Source organism: Mustela lutreola, chromosome 7 (assembly GCF_030435805.1).
Source record: "Mustela lutreola isolate mMusLut2 chromosome 7, mMusLut2.pri, whole genome shotgun sequence".
In the NCBI taxonomy this organism is placed as follows: domain Eukaryota; kingdom Metazoa; phylum Chordata; class Mammalia; order Carnivora; family Mustelidae; genus Mustela; species Mustela lutreola.
The window spans coordinates 30,993,383-31,012,194 of record NC_081296.1 but is presented as its reverse complement, the minus strand read 5'-3'; the positions used below and the strand labels follow the sequence as shown (position 1 = coordinate 31,012,194).

Here is an 18,812-nt window from a genome sequence, read left to right as displayed (position 1 = left end):
GCTCAGTGGTCCAGATGACCAACCCAGAGCTCATCCAAGCCTGGCCCAGGCAGTCAAGTCTGAGAGTTTACCTGGCAGAAGACATCCAAGCTCAAAACCCCAGCAGAGCAATCTAAGGCAGGTTTACATACCACTGCATATACATCAGAATAGAAGTAATTTCTCCGGGGTTCAAAGGATCACATAGTGTGGGAAACCTGGGAGGCCGGGCGAGTGAAGCCTCAGTGGAAATACTGAATTTGGATTGGTGAGGAGCAGGTGGGGAAAGATTCCAGACTTAAGGAGCAGTGTGACTCATGGAATCTTGGAACCTTAGAGTGGAATGTAGATGGGGATGAATAAGGCCTGTTCTGAGAAGGGTAAGGAGACCTCTTGCCCTGGGGCTGGGCCAGGAGTAGGGAGGGGTGGAGTTAAATCAGTAAGTTGGTGCCAGTTCCCCTGAGGGCCTCAAGGGACCTCTGCCTGAGGAGTCAGCATTTGACCCTGTAAGCAACAGGGGACTCCGGTAAGCTCGAGGGTAAACAAACAAAGTGAAAGGGTCCAGTAGGTCAAGGAACCATTTTGGCAACATGTGGACTGTTGAAGCAAGGAGACTGGGAGGGAGGGAGACCCACCCAGAAGCTCTGGGGCCACACTGGGGATACCTATAGGGATGGAGGCATATATGGAAACGGAGGGAGAGAGTAGGCCCTTGGGCCTCACTGGGTTAGATGATGGAGGAAAAGAAGGGTCCTTGAGGTCCTAGTCATTGGAAACCAGGGAAGTTGTATTACTTCCTTTGCTGTTAATACTCAATTTGGGATGCCCCTGGTTCATCATGAGATCTGATTTCTTTCCCTGAAAATGCAGGTACTTTAGCCAAATCTTTCTCTGACCCAGGCCCCTCTACACATTAATATTCTACCCTTAGGAATGCTATGGGGGAGAGTCTTGATATATAGCATACAATATTTTCTTAGTATCTGTCACTTTACCCTCCTTATGCTGGATTCCAGCAAATTTGTGGTCTGTGGCTCCCTGTAAAGACATGAGACCCTGGCCTGGCTGGATGGCATATGAGTGAGCCCCAGAATATAGGAGATGAGAGAGTGTCATGGGTAAGATTTGATTTGAGCAAAGCTAGGGAGGTGAATAGTAGCAGACACAGAAGGGACAACCCAGTGCCAGCAATGGCTGTTACGGTGGTCTTTTGGGAGAATGTCAGAGTATTCCAGTGCAAGAGGAGAAAGGAGGGGCTGGCCTCTAGGAAGCCAGCAGCTCCCAGAATCAAGACAGGCAGTACCCCTAAGGGCTCTTCTCACCCAAGTTCTCAGTCAGATTCTCCTTGCCAAGAAATCTCTGCTGCTTATCCCTGTACTTCCAAAGCAGAAGTCCGAACTGTCAAAGCTATGGTCTATCTGGAGGGGAGTGCTGCTACTGAAGTGGGGACTTCCCAATACCTTCTGCCATACCCAGCATAGTCTCCCACCCCCATCGTTCACATACGCCCCTCTCTGATTCCCCACAAATACTGAGGGGAGCCCTTTGCCCCCCAAAACTCTTCTGCAATTCTGGTCCTCTCCTCCCCTCCGAACAACCACTTTCAATTTCCTGTCATAGCTTTTCTGAGGCCGCTTCAGAACTGCAGCACACAGGGATATTTTGGCTCTGAGGGTTTACCAGAGAGGAAAAGAAAAATACCTCAAACCAAAGCCTGCCTTTGCCACTGAGAAATATTCTTATTAAAAAAAAAGAAAAGTCTATTTAGGGAAGTAAGAAGTAAGAAAATGCAGCGATGGTCAGGGAAAGGGAAAAGTCTAGTTACCCAAGAAGTAAATCTGAAAGTAGGTAGAAGTTGAGCAGGCGTAGGAAAGGGTGTAGAGCCAACAGAATCCCAACTTCTTGGGCTCTCCCCAAAAGCAGATATCTTCGGTAAATGAGATTTAAAAATCGTAGCATTGGTATGGCATGGCTCATTTGGATTTTGATTCTAGCTGATTCCAAGAGGAGGCTCCTAATCCGGGCTCCCAGACCGTTTCCCTGTCCAGGGCCTGGGAAACAGAGCTGGCCCAGGAAGAGCCTGACGGTTGCCAGGGGACTGCGCTGCCTTTGCTCTCAGACTCTGCAGCTTCCTCTCTCCTACCGGAGTCAGGGCGCGTCTGCACTGTTCTGGGACTGACTGATGCTTCTGGAAACGAAACTAAACCGCTCTAAAGTTTTCAGCTCCGGTCTTTCTGTTTCCCGCTATCCGCGGTATCCCAGCCTGGGCGCGGCGCGGGGCGGGGCCAGGAGCTGCCTCGGCGGAAGCGGCCAGGCAAGCGCGAGTACAAGGGAGTTCTGTGCCGCGCGCGCCCCGCCCCGCCCCCCCCTGCGCCCGGCCCCGACAGCGGACTAGCCGGCTGGGCGGGGCGGGCGCTGACCGCCGTCTCCTTGCGTCCCTCAGGCGGGGAGCCCGCGCCACCGCGCCCGGGCCGCCGGCGATGATCACCTAGGAGGCTGGCGCGGGCGGGCGCGAGCGGCGGAGGAGCCGGGCGCGGCGACACGCGGCCATGGAGCGGGATCCGGCGGCGGCCGAGGAGCCCGGGTCCCCGGGTCGTCGTCGTCGGCGGCGGCGGCGCGGAGACGGCAGGACGCGCGTGGTGCGCTCCAACCTGCTGCCGCCCCCGGGCGTCGAGGATCCAGCGGCTGGCGCGACCAAGGGTGCGCGGCGACGGCGGCGCGGGGGCGCCCAGCACCTGGCGGACAATCGGCTCAAGACCACCAAGTACACTCTACTGTCCTTCCTGCCCAAGAACCTGTTCGAGCAGTTCCACCGCCTGGCCAACGTGTACTTTGTCTTCATCGCGCTGCTCAACTTCGTGCCGGCGGTGAACGCCTTCCAGCCCGGCCTGGCGCTGGCTCCCGTGCTTTTCATCCTGGCCGTCACGGCCTTCAAGGACCTGTGGGAGGACTACAGCCGCCACCGCTCAGACCACGAGATCAACCACCTGGGCTGCCTCGTCTTCAGCAGGTGAGCCGGGCGCTCCGTGCTGGGGAGCGAGGGGTCAGCTCAGGGCCGCGGCGCTTCGGGGAACTTGGTGTGGGGCGCGGCGTGAATGGCACCGGGCGGGGTGGCCCAGAAGCGGCTCGACAAGGGGCGAAGGGCCCGGCTTCTTTTGCGCCCGGGGACGCAGAAAGCAGGAAACCTAAATGCTGCGTGCGGGAGTACCCTGACCCTGATTGGCACTCAGACGCCTCGTCCAAACCGGAATGATCCCAGGGCTGGAATCTGGCAGCCTCTGAGCGCCCTCATCCTCACCACTCCCGCCTTTTAAGAGTAAAAAGGAGGGAAATCCAGGCTCTGCGCTCTGGTTTGAAGTCCTAGCTTCAGTTTTTGGTCAGACTCTCTAGGACAGGTAGTTTAACACGTTTAACAATCAATACAGGTACATAAAGCTCAAGCTTAGATAACCTCTCCTCTTGGGACAACAGTGAAACTGCCACCAAGTTTTGGTGTGACCAGCACAGACAAATAAAAAAGCAGGAGTAATAATAACAGTGTCCACCCATTAATGTGAGCTGTGATCAGACCACCCAACTGGGTACCATCCCATAGTTGACTGTTTAATGTTAGTTTTCTACAAGACCAGTACTCTAACCCCTGAGCTATGGAGCCTAATGTTAGTTTTCTAAAACTTAACTCCAGTTTCCAAATGGAAAGACTGAAGCTCTGAGGGGTTTTTGAGTCCTGCGCATAGTTGGTACTAGGGTATGTCATTACATAGTACTAGGGTATGTCATTACACTTTCTCTCTCCCTTGCACCTTCCCAGAGTTTTGGACTCTTAGGTTGGGGGTGACTGCTGTCTCTTCTCCCTTTAGACTCCCCACCCCCAAATAGCCACTAGGCTGCAGAGTCATCTTGGAGCTGCATCAGTAGCTGAACCCACCTCAAGGTGGAACCCTTCAGGAAGGCTAATGGGCTTGGCTTCCACATACAAAGCTTGGCCCATCTTTCTCTCTTGTTCGCTCTGTTTGACTCCTGATGTAAATGACTGATGTAGGCCTTTGAGTTAAGGACATCAGTCTTGTCTGGCTTCCATCACTTGTGAGAGGCTTCTAGGAAACCCCTTGTGCACAGTGGCAGATTGTTCCCCTAAAAGGTGAGGGCCATGGTTATTCCTACCTCTTAGGATAACATAGGTGCAGAGTATTATTTCTGACTCTTCCAGCAACATTGGTTGTGTTTCATACTTATTTTACAAATGCGTAAACTGATGTTCAGAGAGGTTAAGTAACTTGCCCATGGCCACACAGCTGCTATGCAGTGGTATTGGAATTTGACCTGGTCTTTTCAGTTCCACAGCTTTTCCAACATTCTGTTACTTGAGCTTCTTAAATTTATATAAAACTTACTTCAGGAGCTTGTTATAAATAACAACTCTCAGGCTCCATTGCCAGTGTTTCTGACCAAGCTCATCTGGGATTGGGCCCAGGAATCTGAGTATTTAATTAGCACAGAGGTGATGCTTATATAATGGCTCATACTTTGAGTAATGCTGCCCTCTTGCTCTCAAGGGGTGCCCACTGTCCAGTCAGCAAGCATGATGTCGGTGGCCAGAGCTATGGGATTTCCTGGCTCCGCTTTGCAAGAAGCCTGAGTCCAAGAAGGGAGGACTCGGCAATTTCACAAAGGTCCTCTGTCCCTAGTGTGAGGACTCTGGGAAGCCGTACCTCTGGCTTCTGTATGACATCACTCTGGTGGGACTCTGGAAGGTTTAAGTCTTTACACACATAACACTTCTTGTTATTATTGAGCCTGAAGCCTCCTTTGCAGAAATACTTGGGCTTCAGGAAGTATAGTGTATTTTTAATTACGAAGTGTTTTTAACCCTTTAAATCAATTGACTCTTTAAAGCAACCACCACCCCCAACATGCAGATGAGAAAATAGAGGGGGACCCAGAAGCAGTTCTCTTCACTTGACCTCAAAGACTTCATGGGATTTTGAAACATTCATCTTCCCCTTGGACCACACCTGTCTATGTTCTCACCTTCTATCTTGACCTGACTGGTATTCTTAAATAATCAGTACAGCCCTAGGAGGCAGGTCCTCAGGGATAATGGTACTTTCAGGAGAAGTTCTTAAATATCTCCTAGCTCCCAAGTTGAATTTCTTGAAAGCTTTCCTGGGGAGAGAAGGGACCTTCTCCTTAGGAAGGTCCCAGGTGCTTATATGTAGGTGTGAGAGGGGTGGTAGCTGTTTTTTGAGAAGACTGGTCAGTCATCCTGCTCAGAAGCCAGGTCAAACTCTTCAAGTCCCAGAAAGTCTAAGATTGATGGTTTCAGGATTGAGCTTTAAGTGATGTGGTTTTCTGAGTCCTCCCCTGTCCTCTGAGAATGGTGAGTGACTTATACACCCACTGCATTCCAGGCTGTGTGTAGCTGCCTTGAAACTCCTGTCCATCAACTCAAACCAATGCCCTGATTTACTCCTCACTGTGAGAGGCCCTAGCCAGACCCTGTGATACAAAAGGGAGGAGGGTGGGGCCCACCCGCAGCTTACTGTGGGGGCTGACTGCACTGCAGGATGTGTCCAGGGACGGGCGACCTGGGCAGGGCACCTAGGTTAGGCATGCAGGATGCAGCTCAGGAGAGGCCTCCCAGAGGAGAACATGAGTGAGGACAAGGGAGGATGTGGCCAGACGGGGCGGATGCTACTGTTGAGGGAACATGTGGTGGTGATAGGGCACAACAGGGTCACAGGGCAGCCTGAGACTGCAGCCAGGCCATAACCTGTTTGTAGGCACAAGGTGTGTGCTCGAAGGCCAGATCTCAGGGTGCTGGCATGGGGACGGACCAGAGAAGCCCAGGAGAGAATGTATTTTATGTCTGGCCAGTTTGTTGAGTGCCTTTAGTTACTACAGAGACAATGGGAAGCACAGTTGTGAATAGTTGAGGACTGTGCTGTGTTGTGTCACAGCTCTGGTTGATGTGCAGAGGGGTGTAAATGCAGGCAAAGCAACTGTAAATGCAGGGTGAGAGCAGATTTTTTTTTTTTTTTTTTTTTGAGGGAGGCTTACCTGCTGACACTGTCTCTGTTCTCTTGGACATCTCTGTGTTCTGACTGCAGCGAGAAGTGTGTCAGTCATTCACACCATTGTGTGAATCAGTAACCTAGTCCTTGGGTCCCTTCTTTATGAGATCTCCATTAGACTTGTTAGAAATGCAGCTTCCCGGGCCCCCACCCCTGGACTCTTGAGCCTGTGGCGGTGGGAGTGCTGGCATCTACATCATGGCTTTGTTTACATGTGGAAGTTTGAAAAGCCGTCCTTTGCTTCCATGTCCTGAGCCTGTTGCATCCTCTCATGGATTTCAGACTGTTGGTATTGAGGAAAATCCTCCTGAGCCATTCTCAGTGAGATGAGAGAGAGGGAGGTCGGTGATCCCAGGGGGTCAGGTCCAGCCCGTGGCCGCCCAGCTGGTGGGAATGGTCAGTTTGAGCAACACTGGCTCTGGACGAGTGAGTTGGGCTGAGTGTGGGAAGCCCTTTCAGACCTTCTTGGTGCTGGCAAAACGTGGCCAGAGACGTCCTCTCCCTCGGGGCCACAGGAGAAAAGAAAGAGGGCTTGCTGAGCAGTCCGTTGAGACAAGGCCAGTTGTCACCAGGGGCTTGGGCTGAGAGGGGAGAAATGATTGGAGGGTGCCAGGCTGGTGGAGCTGGAAGAGGAGAGGGATAGGAATACGGAGTCAGCCTGGAGACTCGGGTGATTCTGGCAGCAGGAAAGCAGAGTAGTTAGCAAAGGTGGGCGGCAATGAGGAAGCTGAAGAAGGAATATTCCTAGAAAAGGGTGTTGCCCAGGAGAGGCAAAGGGAAGAAGCAGGGACCACGCGTGGAAGAAAGCACTCTCATCCTCCTCCTCAACCATTGGGGCAGTGATAACACTTGTTAAAGCAAGCCAACCTCGCCCCGACCCTGCTCCGAGAGCAGGTCTTACAAAGGCACAGTTTGAAGGACGGGAGCCCCATAAGGCCCTTGCCTTGCCTGCACCCTCTTTCCTAACTTGTCAAGTGGGGTGCTCGCCCCAGGTCCACATACCTCCTCTGGTGCTCTTGTCCGGTGGCCCTCCCTCCCTCTGCCCCATACCCTGCCCTGGTCAATGTGTAATTTTGTTTCCCTTTTGCCTCAATTCCCTTTGTAATGACCCTAATGTAGTCTTACTGATACCTTCTTATGTCCGTCTCCTGGATGGCGGAAACAGTAACATTTCTGCATGAAATCACCTGAGGGGACTTCTTCCAGAATCATTTGGGCTCTATACTTGGATTTGATTTCCATGCTCTTTTGGGAAAACAGGTAGTGGGGGGTGCTCTAATGCTTATCTTGGAATTGCTCTAATCTTGCCTGTTGCCTTTCCTTTGATTCTCACTTCGTTTCCCCAGCTCACAGGCGTTATCTGTCCCACCGGGCTTCATGATTTGTTTTTTCAGAAGAGCCTGAAATGATACCCAGCAAAGCTCTCCTTTTGTTTTTTGTTCATTTATCTTGCCTCTCCTCTTCTTCCTTCCCTTTCCTGGAGAGCTGCACTCTTCCTTGTCAGCAGCAGAAATATCTTTTCCATGGAAGCCTAGCAACTTTGTCTTATTTGGGGCAGAAGATTTGCAAAAGCAGAGGCACCAGGACGAGATCCAGGAGACAGGAGCATGCCCAGATAATGCATGTCCTCTTTATGCAGGGATATCTCTCGGGGATGCTAGGCAGGCGGGCACTTGAGGAATAGTATTTGGACATTGCATTCACATGATTTTTAAGTTATTTTTCTTTTGATATCTGTCATGTGTCATGGCTGACTGGGCTCATGGTTGTCAAGTTATAGAAAAAGAACCTTTTTTTTCCTACAGACTTAGTTGCCCTCAGAAGGTAGGCATAGGGTAGTTCTTTTTTACTTGTTGATAGGAAGCAAGTGCTTTATATGTGTAATTCCATCTTAACCTAATGTCAGTCATATTTCTTAGTTTTGACCACTGTGTTAATGTTTTATGATCTATCCTGGAAAATGTCCCGTATGTGTTTGAGCATAATATATATTCTGTTGTATAAAATGTTCTATAGATATCTTTTAGCTCTGTTATTTGGTTTAAAATGTTGTTTACATTTTCTATTTCCTTGTTGATCTTCTGCCTGTTGTTTTAGTCATCACTGAAAGTGCGGTGTTTGTAGTCTCCCAGTTCTTACAGAATCCTTTATTTCTCTTAGTGTTTGCTTCATATGTTTTGGGACTTTGTTAGATACGTAGTTATTTAAAATTTTTATGACTTGCTGATGAATTGATCTTTTTATCATTATAAAATGCATTTCTTTCTCTACCAATTCTTGTCTTAAAAATCTATTTTGTCTAAAATTAATATGTCTACTTCAGCTCTCTTGGTTACGGTTTCCATGGTATATCTTTTCTTATCCTTTTACTTTCAACCTATTTTTGTCTTTGAATCTAAAGTGTATGTCTTATAGATGATATATGGTTGAATTATATATTTTGAAAAATTTATTTTGCCAGTTTTTGCCTTTTGATTGTAGTATTTTATTAACATATAATATAATTACTGATAAGGTAGAAATTCTGTCTGCCAATTTGCTGTGTGTTTTCTGTGTGTCTTAACATGTTTCTGCCCCATAGACGTCTATTATTGCCTTCTTTGAATAAATATTTTTCTAGCATAACATTTTAATTCCATGTTTTTTCTTTTACTATGCTGATGTTCTTATTTTTGTAATGGTGCTATAGAGATCACAAATAGTATCTTAATTTAAAATAATGTAGTTAGCATTAATACTAACAATTTCCATAGTGTGTAGAAAAATTTGCTCAGTATAATTCTATTTTCTCCCCCTCCTTTGTGGTACTACTAGCCTATAAATTTGCATCTTTACACATTATATGTCCATCAACACAGATTCATAATTATTGGTGTGTGGAATTGTCTTTTAAATCCACATAGGAGAAGAAACAGTTATGAAAAAATACACTTTTTTTGCCTCAACTGGTACAACACCTTCAGGTAGCTGCAATGTTGAACAATTGCTGCTGATTTTAAAAAAAAATTTATTTATTTTAGAGAGAGAACCTGCTCCCCCACAGTAGTGGGGGAAGGAACAGAGAGAGAATCTCAAGCAGATGCCTCAAGCAGAGCTTGAGGGGAGGACTGAATCTTACAACCCCGAGATCATGACCTGAGCCAAAACCAAGAGTTGGACACTGACAGATCCACCCATGTCCCTGCCGCTGATTATTTTCAATGCATGCCCTGGGTACAGGGCTTTACCTATAGAGTGAGGTCCAAATCAGCTCCTCTTTAACAACATTGTTCTGGGAATCAAGTTTTTGAGGACCTCTGAACTCTGCCTACCCATTCTGATGGCATCAAGTCAAGTTGATTTTCATAGGTACTGCAGAGCTAGGGAGGGGGGAGTGGGAATAGGCCAAGTTAAAATTCCATAAATCCAACTATTGTTATTGAGGTTCTGCAGTTTTTCTTGAATAAACTCCCCTCAGCTTATGGCAGGGCTTACTTGTTAACACTCAGGCTTCTGAAAAAGTTGGTTTAGAAATTTTGCCAGTGTTGCTTTTATGGAGGAGCAAATTTATCTGGAGGTCCTTATTTCACCATTCTGGCAGCCCCAGTTATTTTGTACAGTTCCCCTCATTTTGAGTTGGTGTGTTGTTTCTCACGATTAGGTTGAGACTGGGTTTTTGGCAAGAACCATTGAAGTGATGTCCTTCAAACTATATCATATCAGGGTGTATATGATGCCTATATATCTTACTATTGAACACACTAATTTTACTCTCTTGGTTAGGATATTGTAAATTTTTTATTTTCCTGCTGTGAAAAATTAATATCTTGAGACTATGTAGGTATCATATTTCTCCTCAAACTTTTGCCCTCTAACATTAGCACCCATAAGTGGATCTTGGTGGTATTCTAATGGATTGTTTTTACCTTCATTCCTTCTGTTTTCATGGAGTAGAATTCTTAGAAGAGCATTTTTTCTCTTCTTCATCGGTAGTTTGCTCAATCATTTATTCCTATCAGTGGAGACTAGTGGGTATTTGTTTTATTCTGTAGGTTGTAATTGAATGCTCTTATAATTTATCTTGTTGCCCACATTGTTCCAGCTCTGGTGACTGGGAGCTTTCTCAGCGAAGCTCTGTGTCCCTTTGACATTTTCCCAGAGTTTCCTGAGTTCTTCCCTACTTTCTGGCTCTAAGATGGTCCAGGCTTATCTTTTATTTTCTTTGCTGCTGTTCTGGAATTAACTACTTTTCCTAAGGGTTATTTAGCTTTTTAAAAATTATTATTGTGGATTTATTTACTATGGATTTTATATATTTGAATATAATCCATTGGTTTGGGGCCTTTTGTGGTTATTATTATAGTTGCTATCCTCCGGTCAATAGAAGCCAATTCATTTGGCTCTTGAGTCTTTTGACATAACCTGCAATCATTATTATTATTTTTTTCTTTTTTGGTCTGTATCCCCAGCTCATCTTAAATATTTCTTACCATACTTCTGGAACAAGAAGAGGACTTTTTTTTTTTTTCCCCTAGTTTTATTGAAATATAATTGATATATAGCACTGTTTCCATTTAAGGTATACAGCACAATGACTTGACTTAAATATTTTATGAAATGATTACCCTGGTAAGGTTAGTTAACTACTTTTCCTAAGGGTTATTTAGCTTTTTAAAAATTATCATTAGGGATTTATGTATCTGTATTTATGTATATGTGTATATATGTAGTTGTATATACGTCAGTCATATAGATACAAAAAAAAAAAAAAGGAAAGAAAAGAGGGGCACCTGGGTGGCTCAGTGGGTTAAAGCCTCTGCCTTTGGCTCAGGTCATGATCCCAAGGTCCTGGGATCGAGCCCTGCATCAGGCTCTCTGCTGGGAGCCTGATTCCTCCTCTCTGCCTGCCTCTCTGCCTACTTGTGATCTCTCTCTGTCAAATAAATAAATAAAATCTTTAAAAGGAAAAAAAAAGAAAAGAAAAAGTTTTTTCTTTGTAGTGAGAACTCTTAATAATTTTCCACATATACTACAGTATTCTTAAGTACAGTCACAGTGTTGTGCATTACATCCCTATAACTTGTTTATAGCTGGAACTTTGTAGCTTTGGGCCACCTTCACCTATTTCCCTATTCCTCCAACCCCTGCCTCTGGCAACCACCAGTCTGCTCTCTTTATTTAGTTTTGCTTTGTTTTGTTTAGATTCTGCATATAAATGAGATCACAGAGTATTTCAGTTTTCCTGTCTGACCTATTTCACTTAGCGTGATGCCCTCTAGGTTTATATATGCTGTCACATGGCAGAATTTCCTTTTTTTTCTCATGGCTGAATAATACTCCGCTATATATATACACCACCCGTTTTTTATACATGGCTCGGCTACTGTAAATAATGCTGCAGTGAACATGGGGACACACATGTCTCTTTGACATAGTGTGTGTGTTTTCTTTGGGTATATTCCCATAAGTGGAATTGCTAGACCATATGGTAATTCCATTTTTTTTGAGGAATCTCTATACTATTTTTAGTAGTGGCTGTAGCAGTTTTAAATCCCACCAGTGATATCCAAGGATTCCCCTTTCCTCACATCCTCACCAACACTTGTTGTTTCTTCTCTTTTGGTACTAACCATCCTGATTGGTGTGAGGTGATATCGCATTGTAGTTTTTTATTTCCATTGTAGTTTTGATTTGTGTTTCCCTAATCATTCATGTTGTTAAACCACATCTACCTGTACCTCTTGATCATTTGTATGTCTTCTTTTAAAAATGTGTGTTATGATCCTTTGTCCGTTTTTAACTGGATTAGAAGTCCTGTTGTTTTTTTTTAAGATTTTTTTTTATTTTAGAGAGATAAAGAGAGTGCAGGTGTGGTGGGAGGGCAGGGCTGGGTAGAGGGAGAAGAGGAAGGAGGGACTGTCCAGCAGACTCCCTGCTGCGCATGAAACCTGATGTGTGGCTTGATCTCAGGACCATGAGATAATGACCTGAGCTGAAACCAAGAGGCAGATGCTGAACCAGCTGAGGCACCCAGGCACCCTGGCACCCTGAAGCCTTTTTCAATTCTTCTGTAGCTTTTTGTGCCCCCTAAAGCTCAGTGTCCTGGTTTGCCTTGCCATGGTATGGCTAGATCCTATCTGAGGGTCATTCTTTATGGTGGTCATGAACCCGGCAAGTTCCATCTTTCCTGAAAGGGGTCAGGCTGTTCCAGGACAGTAGTGCCTGTAGGTGTGCTTGCAAATACTTAGTCACCATAATGACTGCTGGTCTTCCCGGCACCTGGCGTTCATGGGCTAGGCTGCTGAATGGTATGTGATGTACTCGCTTTGCTCTGGACAGTCCCACCCCATAAGAAACAGCCCTGCCATCACTGAAAAGCATTTTTGGAAGACTTTGAAAGTAAGCACTTGATTACTTGACTTGAGAAGATGGAGAAGGGCCTGTGTGACATTAGGGTCCTGCCCTTCACGAGAATGGATGGTCCAGCTACTTGTTGAGTTCCCGAATCAGGGGAGCCCAGTGTACTTATCTGTACAAGTCTTAAGCTTGCTATATTTAGTACGTTGAAAGAACTAACAGGAAAAAATGGAAAGGCTGTTTTGATGTTGCTTTTTTAGAGTACTCTTAGCTGGGCTTGTTTTGCATTTTCCCAGAGTGCAGTTTGTATGCATTGCCCTGGGTATTTTTCCCCTGGGCATACTGTAGTTTGAAATACTTTGCCTACCAAACTATTTTTATTAAGTAATAACAAATTCTTTTGCCCATTTTAAGCCAATCAGGGACAATTAAAACCCCTTCAGTGAGGTTGAACCCTTGCCAACAGTTAGATGCTGGGCAGGCTGCATCTCTCTTCAGCCCAGTGCCCTTATTTAAATAGGAGGGAGGATAAAGTGAGATGATGCATGGAAAGGCTGGAGCAGTGCCAGGCAGGCAGGTAAGTGTTTGAAGAGGTTAACTGTAGCTCGTTATTATGAGTATTGCTACTGCTCTTATTTCTATTATTGTTCAGATCTTTTGGTCCAGATGTTTCTTAACCTTGTTAATTACCCCGAAGCACATGTTCTTCTAGCCAAAACAAAGAACTTTAAGTGTCATTAAGCATGTGTGGTTTTGCCATGAGTAAATGGACAGTTTCTGAAAAACATTTTGAAATATTGGAATAATGGGAGCAGAGGATTCCCATTGTTGACTTCCTGGACCCTGATAATCCAGGGGTACTCTTGGTTGGCCCCAGAATCTTAGAAATGCAGTTCACTGGAAAAGCCCTGTGGAGAATAGCAAAATTGAGGCATTATTTGCTTATCAGAGAGCGGTGTGTGATGTATTTTGGTAATTATTTGGTAATAACTCTTTTAAAAAAAAATATATCAAGTAAGTTTAATTCATTGATTCATTTAATGGTGTCTTTGAAATTCTCATTTTTTGTCAACTGTTACAAAATTAAAAAAAAAAAAAAAACCCTAAAGTAAACAAACCTAGAGCTGCCAAGAATCGCTTCCTCCAGAGATGGGCCCTTCAGGACTCCTCAAAAGAGTGCTTCCCAGGCTTTAGGACCCATGATCCTTGATCTTAGAACAGTCCAGACATTAGCTCCCGGCGTGGGAATCTGCCTTGGTTCTTCTCCCCCATCAGGTCTGCCTCTTCCAGGAACTGTAGGTCTTTCCTAGAAAGGCCCCAGGGTGTGAATCTGGGCATATTCTGGGTCTTAAAATACTGTCCCTTCCAAAGCTCTGGAGCGCCCCACCCCCACCCCCGGAATCCCACTTCTCCCACCTTTCTTCCTGTTCATCTTCTTCCCCCACCAGTGCTTTTCTGAATGGAACCTTCTGTCCATGAAGGAATCCAGTAACAGAGGGGTTAATGAAATGGAAGGAAACCCAGCTGTCATCAGACAATTGAACTGAGCCCTTTGTTCTCACTTCCTACTACTCTTCTATCCACCCTTTTGTTTTGGGTACTTTCAATAGCAGTTTCTTAAACAAATCAAGTTGTCAGGGTCTGATTTTGGTTCCTATTTCCATACTTTTTCAAAATGTGACCTTGGGACTCTTGGTGGTATGTGTAGTGTGTCAGCTGTGGATGGGGAGACCATCCCCGTCTCCGCTGATGATCAGGGCATCCCATCTGTGCAGCCTCATTCGTGGCATTTCCAGTTCTCTAAAGGGCTGGGTGGGTGGAGGAGGGGGCCCTGGGGCTTACTCTGAGGGTGTGGCCGCATCCTTTTCTGTGCTTGGGCAGAGACACAGATGGGGCCTCTCCCCCAGCTCTCTGCCAAGTTGGACACCATTCTCATTTCAGTTGCAGAATTCTCCAGTCTGTCTCAGTCATCTTCAGTGCACAGTGGTTCAGGAAACCTATTGACTCTGAAAACTCAGAACAATCTGAGGGAAAAAGGCAGCACAGCAAGTGACAGTGAGTGTGTTATCAGGAGGGAGGTCGTGGTTCCTCTTGGGATGCTTTAAGCTTTTGTCTCTCTCAGAAAAAAAGAAGCAAACCATTTTTTTTTTTTTTTTGATTTTTATTTATTTATTTGTCAGAGAGAGAGAGAGTGAGAGCGAGCACAGGCAGACAGAGTGGAAGGCAGAGGCAGAGGGAGAAGCAGGCTCCCTGCGGAGCAAGGAGCCCGATGTGGGACTCGATCCCAGGACGCTGGGATCATGACCTGAGCCGAAGGCAGCTGCTTAACCAACTGAGCCACCCAGGCGTCCCGAAGCAAACCATTTTTAAACATAAATCCAAGTGATATGTTTCAGAATGTCTCCTATAGATGACAAATAAGGGCCACAAATGTTCCCCACAAATCTTCAGGAGTCTCAAGATACACATGGCATGCATTTATTTTCTTAAAAAAGAGCATTTTTGTTAAATTGCATGATATTAGCGATGTCTTGCTCCTCCTGGCTCATTGGTAGAAGCCTACCAGTGCCATTCCATATTGTAATTGTTATCACCCTCATTCTTTTCTTTGTTCATTTTGCCAGGACAGACTTTAGTCAAATCAGATGTGTGCGACTTTTCTTGGCACTTAGCTGGCATTGTGACTTGCATTGTAACATTTTCCATTTATGATTTTTCTTTTTTTGGAAAGAAAAGCGTTGCCTTTAAGTGGGATGGAAAGTTTGATTCATTACATTGAAATCTGGTTGCTGCACTGCCTTCTGTAATACCAAGGAGCCCCGTGGCTGGGATGCCATGCTTAGAGAGGCCCGAGGTGAGAACCAGAGTTGGGTCTGAGTGCTATGGCAACAGCCTTATACATGGATAGGAACATCTTACTGATCATCATAAGCCTCCTTGCTTATGGTCTTTGTTTCTTTTTCCCCTTTTGGTTTCATATCCTATTAATTCCTCTGTGAAGTATGTGGGGGGATATAATGGGAATTCCTTCCTAGTAAGCCTAGGGAGAGGGATGTGTGGGGCTGGGAGAAGGGTGTGTGGATGGGTGGAGGGAGCAGCGTGTCTGTAATTCTTGGTTCTGTTCCCAACAAGTGGGGAGGGCAACATCTTAAATCGATCCCTGTGTTTTCAGTCCTGTGTTAACTTTGTCTTTTTATTGTCTATATTTGAGATTTTGATACCTGGGGCATTGTTGACCCTGGAAGCTCTAGCCCATCCCAGGACCATCCAGTTCCCAGAGGCAGCAAAAGGACTGATCTGTGAGTGCCCCTTTCATATGCAAAGCAAACAATCCAGAGACCACACTCCAGACACTTCTTTATCAGGCTCTAACACTCATGGCCACCATCCCGCTGCCCTAATCAGCTCAGGGCCCGTTGCCAGACAAGGGGTCAGCCCCTAAGCCCTAGAGCTCACTGAAGTTATTCCTAAGCCTGCTTTCCCCTACTCTGCCCCGTTCCTTCCAATGGGAAGCACAATTAAGGGTCTTGCCTACATTTCCCCCTTGTTCTGAATAGACCTTAGTCCTTCTCTGTGTGACTCCCTGTGGTGTTGTGTGCCCCCTCCTCTTGGGATTGTGAATGACAGACTGCATTCTCAATGGCAGTCATCTCCTGATCTGTTGGCCTCACCACAGCTGAATAATAATAAACCCTTCAGTTTAAGACACCTCCCAAGGAGCTACTCCCCTCAGGCTGTCTTCACCCTCCCTGTGAGTATCATTTCACCTGTCTTATCTACTCCTGCCTTTGCTGGTGCCTCACTTCTCTTCTTTCCTCATCATTACCAGAGCTGCATTTTTCAGTTTATACATACACCTTTTTCTTTGAATCTAGGATCGTATCAGTGAATCTGGAAGTCATCCCGCTACCTGCAGAGCAGCAGCCCTGAACCTCCATGCATGGGATCTCTGGAACCCATGCTCTCAACTGCTCTGACCACACCTGTAACCCCCCTAAATCCTGCCATTCTCACCCCATCTTAGCCTTTCTCTCTGACACCTGGTAACTGCTCTCTCCTGCTGCCATCTCTTCTGGGAGAAGAGCAGTCCCTTCTCTGTACCCTGGCTATTACTGCCCTTCCCCTGCTCCAGCTGTTTCTGCGGACATACTGCTCTGTCCTCCTCCCTAGGCCTCTCTGGGACCTGTCAGTCTTCACTGTCCCTGTAGTTCTTGTTCGGGAGCAGGGTCTCAGCATCTTTGATTGAATATATGGATGAGTGAGTGAACAAATCCTCATGATATATGGGTCATGGCACGATGAATGCCCATTGGTAGAACAGTAGTACCCTAGAGATGCTAATCACCAGAACCTGTGATTATTGACTTCCATGGTGTGGGGGAATGAAGTGACCTTGGGATAGGGACATTATCTTGGTTCTTTTTTTTTTTTTTTAATATTTTACTTATTTTCTTGAGAGAGAGAGAGGGAGAAAGAAGCAGACTCCCTGCTGAGCTGAGAGCCCAATGTGGGGCTCGATCCCAGGACCCAGAGATCATGACCTGAGCTGAAGGCAGATGCTTAACCAATGCTTAGCCACCCAGACGCCCTTATTATCTTGGTTCTTAATCCAAACACAAGTCCTTAATGTAATAGAGAGGGCAGGAAGAAGTGAGAAGGGCTCAAGAGATTTCATTGGCTTCTAAGATGGAAGAGGAGCCACAACCTGAGGAACATGGATGGCCTGGAGAAGCTGGAAAGTCAAAGCAGAAAACCTTGGCTCTATCCTGGTGAGATCCATGTCTGACTCCTCACCTCCAGAACTGTATGATAACACATTTATGTTGTTTTAAGCCTCTGAGTTGTAAGTTGTAGCATCAGCCATAGGAAGAGAATACATTTGTGTTCTTGGGAGGACATAACAAATACCAAGTACTTGAACTACAGTTTTTGATGTGTTACTATTGATTTATATAATTTCCATTAAAAACATCTGTAGCCATTTGAATTAGCTGAGAATACATGAGGATCCTACCTTGCTTCATGGGATCATGAAGACATGATATGGTAGAAAATTTTTTTTTTTTCAGTTGAAATATTTAATGATAAAACATTACATTTCTCTAGCACTGTGTGCTTTTGGAATTTTTATGAACTTGTGTGGTGAAGTTCCTGGCTAGCCCTGCAAGATACTTGTAAATTCTTTGTTGACCCTTTCAGGAAATGGTGACCCAGAGAGAGGTCTCAGCTCAGAAGGCACAGAGCTGGGGGGTGGACAGGTAGCCGTTGGGCTCTGGGATCCCAGGTGATGTTAACCAGGACAACTGGCTACCTGCTCATCATATGCTACCTTCTGTGAGCATCCTGGGCCGTTTTCAACTTGTTTTGTGTGTAGATGGGATCCAGTTCAGGCTTTTGAGAAATTGTCTAAAAACCAGATAATTATCCTGATAACATGGCAGAACCCAGAATTTACCAAGGGTAAGTGACAAAGAGGCTGCATATATCATTTTTAGAAAAATTCAAATGTTATAGACATTCTTTATAGTGTGGCTTGATTATGTGAGTAATCTCCAAACTTTTTTGATCTCACACCCCTGTCCATAAAAAACACTTGTGCATGTGCAATTAGTGTGTATTTAGTTTAATGTATAAATCATAGAATTTCAGTGCATGGTTGAATGAATAAATAAATAAGAGAAATAACAATTATAATTAGAAGTTGTGATTTTTTTGCATCCCAGTGATGGTGTGTTTTTTGTGTATGTGCTTTCCTTCAGAGATCTAGAACACCTTCAAGTAGCTTTGTGGTTCTGAAATCATCTCAGACCACTGAAAGAATGTTGCATACTTTCATTTGTGTAACAGTGAAGTGCATTGGCTTGATTTCCTTTTTATCTGGGGTGACTTACAAAGTTTTAAGAACTGTAGACACCACTGATGCCCACCACATGCACATAGGGACAGGTCTTACTTGGGTTCAGTGGGGTTGGTTCTGGTGGTCAAGTTGTCAGGTGCTGGTGTGTGACTGTGTCCGCTTCCCAACCTGCATGAGTCACTGCTGGTACAGGTGGGGAGCTGGTACATGGGGCAGCAAGCTGTGCTGCACGGGCCCACTGGCCACTTGCCTTTGAGTGTGCTTTTTCATGTGCCTTAAAATTAAAAAGAAAAAGAAAATTACTGTAGTGAAATATACATGACATTTGCCATTTTAACTGTTTTTAAGTGCACAACTCTATCGCATTAATTACATTCACAGTGCTATGCAACCATCACCACCATCTAGCTCTAGAACTTTTTTATCTTCCCAAAGTGAAACTCTGTGCCCATTGAACACTAATTCCTAACTTCCCTTCCCTAGCCCTTGACAACCACAATTCTACCTTCTGTCTCCATGATTTTGACTATAGCTACCTCATATGAGTGGAGTTATTCATGCCTTAT

General features: G+C 45.5%; 1 protein-coding gene across 6 annotated transcripts in view; it reads left to right on the top strand.

Moving 5' to 3' along the window:
- Positions 1-2,346: 2,346 nt before the first annotated feature.
- ATP10A (ATPase phospholipid transporting 10A (putative)) overlaps positions 2,347-18,812 on the top strand; it is a 192,945-nt gene continuing 176,479 nt past the window's right edge. For 2 of the 6 annotated variants that reach the window (XM_059180235.1, XM_059180234.1), the window contains exon 1: positions 2,354-2,989. In XM_059180235.1, the coding sequence (XP_059036218.1) occupies positions 2,529-2,989 (461 nt within the window). In that variant the 5' untranslated portion in view covers positions 2,354-2,528. Of the gene's footprint in view, positions 2,990-18,812 lie in introns of all 6 variants that reach the window. The other 4 variants (XM_059180238.1, XM_059180236.1, XM_059180232.1 and 1 more) reach the window with 4 other exon arrangements.